This window comes from Schistocerca americana, chromosome X (genome assembly GCF_021461395.2).
Source record: "Schistocerca americana isolate TAMUIC-IGC-003095 chromosome X, iqSchAmer2.1, whole genome shotgun sequence".
Taxonomy (NCBI): Eukaryota; Metazoa; Arthropoda; class Insecta; order Orthoptera; family Acrididae; genus Schistocerca; species Schistocerca americana.
In genome coordinates this window covers 863,711,076-863,723,509 of record NC_060130.1, presented here as the reverse complement: position 1 = coordinate 863,723,509, position 12,434 = coordinate 863,711,076, and the positions used below count along the sequence as shown (strand labels likewise).

General features: G+C 37.9%; 1 protein-coding gene across 4 annotated transcripts in view; it reads left to right on the top strand.

Annotated features, from left to right (window-relative positions):
- LOC124554859 (dehydrodolichyl diphosphate synthase complex subunit nus1) overlaps positions 1–11,336 on the top strand; it is a 32,364-nt gene extending 21,028 nt beyond the window's left edge. For all 4 annotated transcript variants that reach the window (XM_047128526.1, XM_047128523.1, XM_047128524.1 and 1 more), the window contains one exon: positions 10,633–11,336. In XM_047128526.1, the coding sequence (XP_046984482.1) occupies positions 10,633–10,664 (32 nt within the window). In that variant the 3' untranslated portion in view covers positions 10,665–11,336. The remainder of the gene's footprint in view (positions 1–10,632) is intronic.
- The last annotated feature ends 1,098 nt before the right edge of the window (positions 11,337–12,434 follow it).

Below are 12,434 nucleotides of genomic sequence, written 5' to 3'. Positions count from 1 at the left end.
ATTGAGTAAGCAGGACATACAATACGCCATATTTTTATGAATCCTTATGTCCTTATTACTGCTGAACTAGCTGTTTTTCTTAATTTGTTGTAAAATTCGATATATAAGTTTTATCATTTCAGTAGTGTTTACAAAATCATCATAATCCATCTGATATGTACAGCTGGGTAAGGGATACTCTAGACTTTCATATACATGAGGGTATTGTATAATATTTTCCCATATAAGAAATTTGATAGCCCAAATGTGAGTTAATATACTATTATGTTTTCTTCTTAATGTGTGCTTTTATAGAACATGTTAATTATGTTGTTTAGTACAAAGACGGGAAAATGTACAACATGCCTCATCAGGAAGAAGGTAGAAGGGAAACTATAAAGAATAAAGTAGTTACAGTATTCCGAGAATGCATTTTCATTCTGCAATGGAGTATGCATTGAATTGAAACTTCAAATCCACAACCCTTGCTTTTCTCAGGGGGAACTCTCTTTCAACTAAGAGTTTCAGGCATGACTTGTGACCTACCTTGACAGTTCTATTTCTGCCAGTTCCTCTCTCCTACTTTGCAAACTTCACAGGAGCTCTCCTGCATACTTGGTGGGGCCAGCATTCGTGGAAGAAAGGATGTCATGAAGAAATGACTTAAGCACGGCCTAAGAAATGTTTCCAAAATAAATTTTCAGTCTGCAATGGAATTCTACTGATTTCAAAGGTATGGAGGAGGACTCCTGTAAAGTTTGGAAGCTAGGAGTGAGATATTGGAGAAAGTAGAGCTGTGAGGGCAAGCCATGAGTCGTGTCAAGATAGTTCAATAGTTCATTCAGTAGAAAATATGCCGTGAAAGGCAAAGGTTCTGAGTTTGAGACGTTGTTGGCGGCGGCGGCGGCGGTGGTGGTGGTGGTGGTGGTGGTGGTGGTGGTGGTGGTGGTGGTGGTATCGATACCTATTAAATTGTAGTAGTCCTTTACTTCTTAATGAAGCATCTCATTATAATCTGTAAATAGTAAAGATGCTCGATTCTGCTGTGTTGTTTGTAAGGAGATACTTGTTTAGCATACAGTTGTTAACAGAAACAATAATGTGTAACGTAATTCTGTGTATAAGTGCTCAGATGCTGATGTAAATAGAGGGTGTCCATAATTAAATTTCCAGTTTCGAAACAGGTAGAAAGAGAACCATTGCTCAGAATGACGTAAAATTTGAGCAACATACTATTGACACAGTGAGAAACGCCTTGGGATTAAAAAAACTTCAATGAAAATTTTACCAATAGATAATGCTGTAAGCATCTTAATATAAATGGGCTCGGCTGGAAATGACAGATGAATTGCAATGCAGTGCCTATGGTTCGAGTTGCACATTACATCATCCATACCGTTCGATGTACATAACCACACAAATTTGGCGGTCAACAATTATGGCACCTTTGGTTAGGTAAACTCATCCACCACAGCAATGTCATACCTCGTCTTATGGGAAAAATCAGTTTTTCATTGTCATGAGGCCAAAAATCGTATAAAAAGCAACATGACATTTGTTTCTAATTGTCATGAGACTGCTGCAAGATATGTTCAATATGCTGTCTACCTTTTTGTTCCCCAAGTTGAAATCGAGAAACAGCATATTCCACGACAGATTGTTGGAGTGTCTTGGGGTCACGTTCACAATGCTTTGCACAATGCGTGCCTTCAGTACAGAGCTACAGTCGTAATTGGAGCACTGATCGCATCTTTCAGGTAACGCCACAGCCAGAAGCTACATGGATGAAGAGTAGATGATCTGGACAAGCAGGCTGTAGGGAAATGACAACTAAGAATTCCAACATTTCTGAAACATATCTGCAGGAGCCGCTTCTCAGGCTGTGCAATGTGTGGGGGAGTACCAAAAATGTTTCTACCCACACATCCACACTATTGAAGTGACGTTGGTGCACAGAAGACTCTCATAGCAGCAGCACAATTTTAGAAAGCATCACTTGTGCAAAACTCTGCTCGTCCTTTTCTCACATGATATACTGCGAACAGTGGATGAAGGGCAAAAGGCAGATTCCATATTTCTATATTTCTGGAAAGCATTCCACACAATACTTCACTACAGACTGTTAAAGGAGGTACGAGCATATGGAATGGGTTCCCGGATATGTGAGTGGGTTGAAGACTTCTTAAGTAATAGAACCAAATGCCTTGTACTTGACGACGAGTGTTCATCAGGGAGAATGGTATTGTCAAGAATGCCCCAATTAAGTATTGTAGGACCACAATTGTGATCTGGTGGATAGGGTGGGCAGCAATCTAAGGTTATTTTGTGATGTATGGGATGGTGTCGAAGTTGAGTAACTGTTGCGGGATACAAGATGAGTTGTGCAAAATTTATAGGTGGTGTGATGAATGGCAGCCAGCTCTAAATGTAGAAAAATGTAAGATAATGTAGATGAGTTGGGAAAAAACTAGCCTGTGATGTTCGGATTCAGCATTAGTAGCGCCTGCTTGACACAGTAATGTCATTTAAATATCTGGGCATAATGTTCCAAAGAAATATGAAATGGAATGAGCATGTGAGGATTGTGGCATGGATGGTGAATGTTCGAGTTTGGTTTATTGGGAGAAGTTCATGAGGTGTTGTGGTAAGGTGTTGTTCATCTGTAAAGAAGACTACATATAGGATGCTAGTACAACCCAATCTTCTGTGCTGCTCAAATGTTTGGGATCCATACCGGGTTGTATTAAAGGGAAACATCGAAGCAATTCAGAGGTAGGCTGCTAGATTTGTTACTGATGTGGGGCAGTGGATAAATAATCTAACTGGTCTTTACTTTCTGCTAAGTCATTAATGTGAAAAAAGAAAGCACTTGATTGTCTATGCATGCTCAACACCTACCTTCGCTGTTTACAAGAACCTGAAAACTATTTCTGCGCTCAGCCAGAAAATGATAGTGAACACACTGACCATAATTTCCAGTCTCCAAGGCCACATTACACCTTGTGCTCACTAAAAGAAAATGTTTCTACTTGCTATTTACTCAGTGAGATCAGGATCAATGATTGGAAATGAAAATTTTGAGTTTTAACTGACTGTTATACTCAGTAAAAGTGAACATACACAAAACATAATAAAATTCGTAATAATAATAATGTCCCTATTGGAAACAGCACCATTAACAGTTCAGAGGTGACCTCTATGTGATGTTCCTGGTAAAATAGTCTATCGCCCTGACTTCTAATCGCCAAAAGTTAATTGCTCACTTTAAAAGTGGAAAATAATCTTGCCACTTGCCATGCGGTTTTGTCAGCATTGCAGACAACACATGAACAGTTACTTCTGTGAAATCTAAGCAATCTGGAATGATGTACAGTCCTCGTTAGTTCACTTTCTACTTCTACCGAAATTGCTCTTGGTAGTTGCCCAGCTCTGACGTTATCTGAGGCACAATGCACGCAGGCATTTGACTGATGCAGGCAGATTGATATCTCTGTGCGAAGTGTCTCTTCGTGTTGCCTCTCCGCCCCTATTTATATATGGGTGCAGCAGACTGCCATTCGGAACATCTGCTATCAACTGTCTTAGGCACAGGTAGCAGCGTCTAAACAGCCCCTTTCTCGGACTTGTATTAATTAATAGCTCTGTCAATTAATAATTTACAATCTTCTTAATTTTTATATGAATTACGTTGGCTTCAGTTACTGAAAAAGCTTTAGCTTGACTTAATTTAAAATTTACTGCCTAGAATTTTTAGAACGGAACTGACAGTGGAACATGACCTCTGAACTGCCTGTTTAAGATTCCTTGATATTATTATTATTTAAAATAAAGTCATGAAACTTGGTTCAGCTGTATTATTTCCTGAACTTAATCAAGTGCTGTATTTAGAATTTTCTATTGCAAATACGAATGATACTTAATATATTATGAATAGGTACATTTTCATTCCAAATTTGAAATTTAGTAAATAACTTGAAAACTAATAGAGGTAGCTTATCGGTGTCACATATAGAAGATTTTTAGATCAAACTGAGGCTGCATATGAATTTTCATCTTTCTGAGTCTAATATTTAGCTCCTTCAATTTTTCGTAAAAATGCCAATTTTGACCCAAATATTGCTCTTATCAAGTTGAGACTCATAATTTTTAATTGTTACATACATTGGCACATTATGAACAGTTTTTAGCTTTCTAGCTTCATTATTTAGTGGCACTTATTTTTTCTGAAAATAATATATTTAGTGAAACATATTCATTCAATCATTCATTCAATCATTCGGATATATCACATTGTTAACATTAATATACTGAAGCATAAACTGAAAAAGTTTGGAAAAGTTATTTTAATTTTTAATCTCACTCATAAATTATGATGCAATCCTTTGTATGCTAAACCTAAGTACATTATGATGGCTTGGCGGCAGCAGCAGCAGCAGCAGCAGCAGTAGTAGTAGTAGTAGTAGTAGTAGTAGTGGTGGTGGTGGTGGTGGTGGTGGTGGTGGTGAACTGGGGTAAGCCCCAGCAGACTCCCTTGCCTCTGTACCTCTTACAATGTTACAGCGCTTGCTACACCACACCAGTAGGGTCAGACAACACACAAATTGTGATCTTCCCCTGCTTTATTTCTTCGTTGATAGTCCTCGGTGTTGACATACTGCATTGTTATATTGGCTGAAAAATGGGGGGTGGAAGTTCAACACTGAATACTGTAACTGATGTAGCTGACAGTTGCACAACTGAGTTTCACAGGTCTTTACTTTAACTGTTCACAACCCCCCAATATAACACAATTACATGGCCAGTTCACTATTGATAATTGTTGATAAGCTTAATTAATAGGTTGCAGGCAACATCAGCATACTGCTATAATAGTTTGCTGTTGACCACTTATGAGCAGTAAAATCCTAACCATGCAGTTTGTAGTTCTTGCAGAATAATACTGTATGTGTGACACTATTTTTCAAATAAATTAAACAGACATTGTCATTAATTATTCTAACACACGGTCTATTTGTGTACACACATTCCAATATTAAGTTAATGCAGTGTTGTTAATGTAACAAATACATATTTTCCGTCTGAAAATCGACTGTGGACTGCCAGACTCAGGACCAAAAATCGGTCCTTTATATATCCTCACAATAATAGGCATTGAAACAATATTTAAGTTACAGAAATTACAATTAAAACATAACTCATTCAATTAACTGAATACATGAAAAATTCCTCCTTTTTAACAGTTCCTTCTATCACAAAGGTTAGGCCGAATTATTTGTTTAAATAATGAAGTTAACAGATATAGTTATACAAACAATACTTTTGACAAACCTGGTAATTACTTTGGAATTAATTAAAGGCTGGCTGTGCTGGTATGTTTTTGAATAGAGCCAAATAAATACTTTAAGAATCCTAGTAGTTCTTCTTGCAAATGTTTATAAGTAGTACAGAATTTATATTCATTTATAAGTGAACAATAGAATCTAAGTCATGAAACAATTACTGATTTCACCGTATAACAAAATACATTGACTAGGAATGGTCAAAATTAATTAGGAAATTAATTGCATACACAAAACTATGCACAAAATTAGACCTGGTACTATATTCCTTAAGACTGAGGGCCAAACTTTCTCTTTTATGGAAATGTAGATTATACTTGTGCATGTTAATGATAATTAGGTGAAAATGAAAATAAGGTGAATTTAAGGAGGCAGGTGGCAAAACAAGAGAGGAAGTAGAGAGATCCCAGCTTCCTTGATCACAAAGTGTTAATGTAAATTCTTCGAGAATTCAAATGGGAATCCCTAGATAGAAAGCAAAGTTCTTTTTGTGGAATACTATTGAGAAAATTTAGCAACCACAAGGCAGTTGCTGCTAGGATGAATACTGTAACACCTACAACCATCAAAAAGAAACACAAAGTATATCTATTTGAAAAAGCTGATAAAAATGCTCTTAACGCCTTTTTAAGAGACAGTCTTCACTCCTTCCGATCTGATCATGCAAGTGTGGAAAAGTTGTGGAATGTTTTGAAAGAGATAGTATCGACAGCAGTTGAGAGATATGTGCCACATAAATTAATAAGTGATGGTACTGATCCCTCATGGTACACAAAATGGGTCAGATCGTTGTTGCAGAAGCAACGAAAAAAGCATGCCGAATTAAAAGAATGCAAAATCCACAAGATTGGCATAGTTTTACAGAAGTTAGAAATATGGTGCATACTTCAATGCGCGATGCTCTTAATTTCCACAATGAAATTCTGTCTCGAAATCTGGCAGAAAACCCAAAAAGATTCTGGTCATACATAAAGCACACCAGTGGCAAGACACAATCAATACCTTCACTGCACGATAACAACGATGAAGTCACTAATGACAGTGCCACTAAAGCAGAGTTATTAAACACAGTTTTCCGAAACTTTCACCAAAGAAGATGAAGTAAATATTCCTCAATTCCAATCAAGAACAACTGCCAAGATGAGAAACATAGAAGTATATATCCTCGATGTAACAAAGCAGCTTAAATCACTTAATAAAGGCTAGGCCTCTGGTCCAGATTGTATACCATTAAGGTTCCTCTCAGAGTATGCTGATAAAATAGCTCCATACTTAGCATTTATATAGAACCACTCGCTCACAGAAAGATCCGTTCCTAAAGACTGGAAAATTGCTCAAGTCACACCAATATCCAAAAAGGGAAGTAGGAGTAATCCGCTGAATTACAGGCCTGTACCACTAACGTCGATTTGCAGTAGGGTTTTGGAACATATACTGTATTCGAACATAACGAAGTACCTTGAAGAAAACGATTTATTGACACACAGTCAGCACGGTTTCAGAAAATATCATTCTTGTGAAACACAACTAGCTCTTTATACTCGTGAAGGAAGCGCTATCAACAGGGGATGTCAAATTGATTCCATATTTTTAGATTTCCAGAAGGCTTTCGACACCGTTCCTCACAAGCAGTCTTCTAACCAAACTGCATGCCTACGGAGTATCTCCTCAGTTGTGTGAATGGATTCATGATTTCCTGTCAGAAAGGTCACAGTTCACAGTAATAGACAGAAAGTCATCGAGTAAAACAGAAGTAATATCTGGTGTTCCCCAAGGAAGTGTTATAAGTCCTATATTGTTCCTGATCTATATTAATGACACAGGAGACAATCTGAGTAGCCGTCTTAAATTGATTGCAGATGATGCTGTCATTTACCATCTTGTAAAGTGATCAGATGATAAAAAGTACAAAGAAGGGCAGCTCGTTTTGTATTATTGCGAAATAGGGGAGATAATGTCACAGACATGATTCGTGAATTGGTATAGCAATCATTAAAACAAAGGCGTTTTTCGTTGCGATGGAATCTTCTCACGAAATTTCAATCACCAGTTTTCTCTTCCGATTGCAAAAACATTCTGTTGGCACCCACCTACATAGGGAGAAATGATCATCATGATAAAATAAGAGAAATCAGGGCTCGCACAGAAAAATTTAAGTGCTTGTTTTTCCCACATGCCATTCGAGAGTAGAACGGTAGAGTGACAGCTTGAAGGTGGTTCATTGAACCCTCTGCCAGGCACTTTATTGTGAATAGCAGAGTAATCATGTAGATGTAGATGAAGAGAACCAGCATTTGTAGATGAATGCAGAACTGTTCTACTGCTGCCAACATATATTTTGCATAAGGACCATGAAGATAACATACAAAGAATTAGGGTTCATACTGAGCCGTATAGACAGTCATTTCTCCCATGTTTTATTTGTGAGTAGAACAGGAAAGGAAATGACTGGTAGTGGCAAAGGGTAACCTCTACCATGCACCATACAGTGATTTGTGGAGTATGTAGGTAGATGTACCAGTGGAAGAGGATCCACAGGTCTCATTTTGCAGTATGAAGTTGATGTGCATGCAGATTTTATGTTGCTCATATTCTGTAATTTTGCGTATTGATATGACCTTGGAGATGGATACGGGCTTTGTTTGTCTGTAGAATGTTCCATGGCCATTCATTGTCCACTTCCTTGCAAGCAAGAAACTCCAGAGCGAATGTTTGTCTTGCTTTCAGGTCAGCAGGAAGCAACTCCTGAACAAGTGAGATTTTGTATGGATATCAGTGCAGGATGTTTCATAAGATTTTATGCACTGTGCTTGCAGGCATGTCCAATATTTGGGCAATTCATCATGCACTGCACGTTTGCACACCACCAGTTGGCCTATCCTGAGATGCTGTGACCACATCTTCGACGGATGTCTTAGCAACTGCTTTCTTCCCTCTGCTGCATTGCTCTTCAAAAGTGTCTACCTTTTTGAATTTTGTAATAATTAGATCCTTAGCAGACATGGACTGATGCCTTTTTTTATGCCTTTGAGTGTCTGGAACTTATGTATAGCTACTGGCGCACAGTCATCATTCTCGTAAAATAACTTTACCAGCAGTGTGCAATATTTCATGGAGCATTGAGCATCTCAGATGCAAACTGAGGAACAGCCATTAGCCACTCATCTGTTGGGCTGCATATTCCGATGCTTAGTGTCATCTGTTAGTCAAATTTTCATTAAATTTGTTTTTGTTCGATGATGATCCCCCCTGCGTCAATAATATGCTGTTCAAATTTGACGTCATTCTGAGTAGTGGTTCTCTTTCTACAGTATTTTGAAACTGGAACATTAACTATGGACACCCCATATATTAAAGCCACCAAACATTGACAAAATTCTGGAGACAGTGAGAATTAAATTTTTATTATTGGGTTAAACGTATCAGTGAGACTGTATGAACAGTGTCAGCAGAAATGAATTTTAGTTTCAAAATGGCGACTGCAACACATTGCTTATAAAAAAGAAGTTTCCTTGTATGATTGTGCTAAGTGAGTGAGAGATTACTTTGGGATTGTGCAGTGTGTTAGCTCTGCTGTGACAACTTTTTACCAATTGCACATAAAAAGATATAAAAATGAGACTGAGCAATACTAAATCAAACAGTGGAAAATCCAGGATGGAATAATGCCGATATTATGAAAAGGATGGATTGCTACTCACAATACAGAGGAGATTTTAAGTCACAGACCACAGAGACAGTGGTCACATGTGTGAGAGTTGTGCTTGTGTGAAAAAAAAGTATATAATGTGTGTGTGTGTGTGTGTGTGTGTGTGTGTGTGTGTGTGTGTGTGTGTGTGTGACCACAGAGACAGTGGTCACATGTGTGAGAGTTGTACTTGTGTGAAAAAAAAGTATATAATGTGTGTGTGTGTGTGTGTGTGTGTGTGTGTGTGTGTGTGTGTTTTTCTACTTCAGAAGGAGGCCTGTGGGTGAAAGTCTAAATGTGTGGCAGTCTGCTACTTACCATGTCCTCTATATTGTGAGTAGCAAATTTGTTTTTCATAATATTGCCATTAGAATGAGCAATACTTTCCTTCAGCAAGCTTTGTCGTACATATACACTTTTACAGTGGAGTTGTATCCTTCCTTTACTGTAGATTTTTTCCATGTGCTGGCTGCTTTTGTTCAGTATGAATGAACAGATGCTCTATCTACAAACAACAGAGTGCCTATTAAATTGGGCTGGTATCAGTTACAATCAGCTAAACTCCTACAATTCTTACACATTTTCTCAGTAACTTCACCGCCTCTCTAAGAATGAACCTTCTGTCTATATGAATGCTAGAAGACATTGAACCATATGGCTCAACCCAAATACCAAATAATAAACATGATCATCATCCTGCAATGGAAACACAACACTTCATTTGAGAGAATTTTGACATATTTGAATGTGGAAAGAGATCTGACAACCAGTTGTGGAAGTAGAGGCACATGGTTTTGTTAAAGGCTAGGAAATTTCTTTAGGTGACTTTCATGAAGAATGTAATTCATTTTTGTTTCACATCTTTCAAACGGAAACAACATGTTTGTCAGAAAGTGCATAGCATTGGAGTAAATGACCAAGTAGTAGCTGATTTGCCTTTTGAACATTCTAATGGATTCAATAGAATGCTACGATTTGCTTGTCTTCGATGGTTCACAGTGCTAAATATACATTCAAGAGAATATCACCTGGAGGATCTGGTGTAAATTTTACTGTCACAGTTTGGTAGCTATTTTAGAAATTTGACAGCATTGTCCTTCAATGAAATTGGTCCTTCTCCAGTATGCTCTTCATATGATGACAGTGTTCCATGATTAGTGTATGATATGCTGTTATAATTATCCAAATTCAAGTATTTGAGATACAAAATAGTGTTCATCTTTGTGATCTGGCAGTTTCCTTGTTTTGCAGTACTTCTTGACACATTAACGTGACTATAAAATATTGTGTTGGTTACCACGTATAACTGCTCAAATGATAAACGATCACTGCAGTGAGTAGTGATTCAGTGATATTGACTAAGAAACAGTTATTGTACATCATAGTGGTTAGTCGTTGTGTCCAGGCCATTTCAAGCAGGCAATCGCTGAACATAAAACAGTGCTTTAAGTAACTGATGAGCCATTGTGTTACATGTGTTAGTTTCTGATTATATTTCGATAAATATTTTTAAGTGTTCTATCAGTTCACCACCTGATAGAGCTTTCACTGCATGTCAGGAATTATCTATGTATAAATCAGTTCATTTTTTTTTCTCTCATTGAAGTATTTCTTCATTCATTGCAGGAGGTTACGAAGCCATCACAACATCACAGTAAGAGAATTTGTGAGATTGTTACAAACTTACGGTAAATGTGAACAGAGGTTTGGAAAGTGATTAATAAAGACAGTGCATCAAGTGAAGAGTGGGGAAATCCATTCCATTTCTGTGTTCTTTATCATTATTATTATAATTATTACAAAAATGAACCTGTTTGTTGTTGTTCTTTTTTGTTTTTCTTCATGTGATGTAATCTGACAAGTCATGTTTATTGTTAAATCACAGATGATTTTAATGCCAGTATGTAATTATACATATATGATCACTGAGAAAAATGTTAATAGCCAAATGTTTGCCAGTGACTTATAAGTAATCGTGAGATGTATGTACTTTCTAGTAGTTGTATATGTTTTATAGAGTGCCTTAGTAGCTGCATACTTCACGAAGTGTCCCGGGCTGATACGACAGTTTTTTTTAAAAAAGTATTTATTTATAGTGCTTTTATTCCTCATGTAATTCTTTTACTGAAGTGAAGGGAGTGTTGGTTGATATTTATGTACTAATATAAGGGGGGTTCAGGGAGGACAGAAAGGCTGTATTAGTCACTGAACAGCTAAAAATTAAAAATATTCCAGGATTTTTGTGGTGCTTATCAACTGATCTTCCAGTATTTAAGTACATATCGGATGTAAAATGGATTTATGATGATGATGATGATGATGATGATGATTATGATGATGATGATGTGTTGTTTTGTATTTTCATTCCCTTTTACATTGTTTTTATTTATTTTTTAAAATATGTAATATACATATTGAGCAGGATATGCCCACATATCAACACATATTGTTTTGTTAGAAACACTAGATGGACATACAGTTACATATTTTCATTTGAATTTTTACCTGTAGTAGTGACAGGTAAGTTAATTGTGCACAGTCCTTTCGATAAATTCATAGAGCTAGTGACAAAATTTTGCTGCCTAGCTGTCAGCTGTGAGTTAACTTAGCAGGTTTTAAGTAAATTTGGGTGGTATCTTTTTGTCAACTACACACGTCCTCATAAATTAAGGATAATTGCAGAATGTGGTGCCACACAATGTGGCACTACACAAAACTGGCACTAATAGCATAGGCACTTAGGGAACACTCACGACACAGATCTGTAAGTCCACGGTATTGGTGATAAGTTCAGGAAACCATCCCGAAACACATGTGCTCCAAAATGCCACTGTTCCCTGCGCATGTACCCCGACATCAATATGGAATATGATCACCATGCCGCACAATGGGTTGGCATACTCTGGATCAGGTGGTAGAGCAGCTGCTGGGGAATAGGCCTCCCATTCTTGCATCAGTGCCTGTTAGAGCTCCTGAAGTCTCCTAGGGGTTAGAAGACGTGCAGCGATACGTCGATACAGAGGATCCCAGACATGCTCGATGGGGTTTAGGTCTGGAGAACAGGTAGGTCACTCCATTCGCCTGATATCTTTTGTTTCAAGGTACTCCTCCATGATGGCAGCTCAGTGGGGCTGTGCATTATCATCCGTCAGGAGGAAGATGGGACCCACTGCACCCCTGAAAAGGTGGACATACTGGTGCAAAATGACCATGTACTGTGTTCTTGACACCAGGCTTTAGGGGCTCTCCTGTGACCAGGGGTCAGTTGAATGCTCCTTGCAGGTCTCTGGGCGAGTAAACCATGTCTGTTCAGTCGTCTGTAGACTGTGTGTCTGGAGACAACTGTTCCAGTGGCTGCAGTAAGGTCCCGAGCAAGGCTACCTGCAGTACTCTGTGGCCGTGTCGGGCACTGATGGTGAGATATCGAT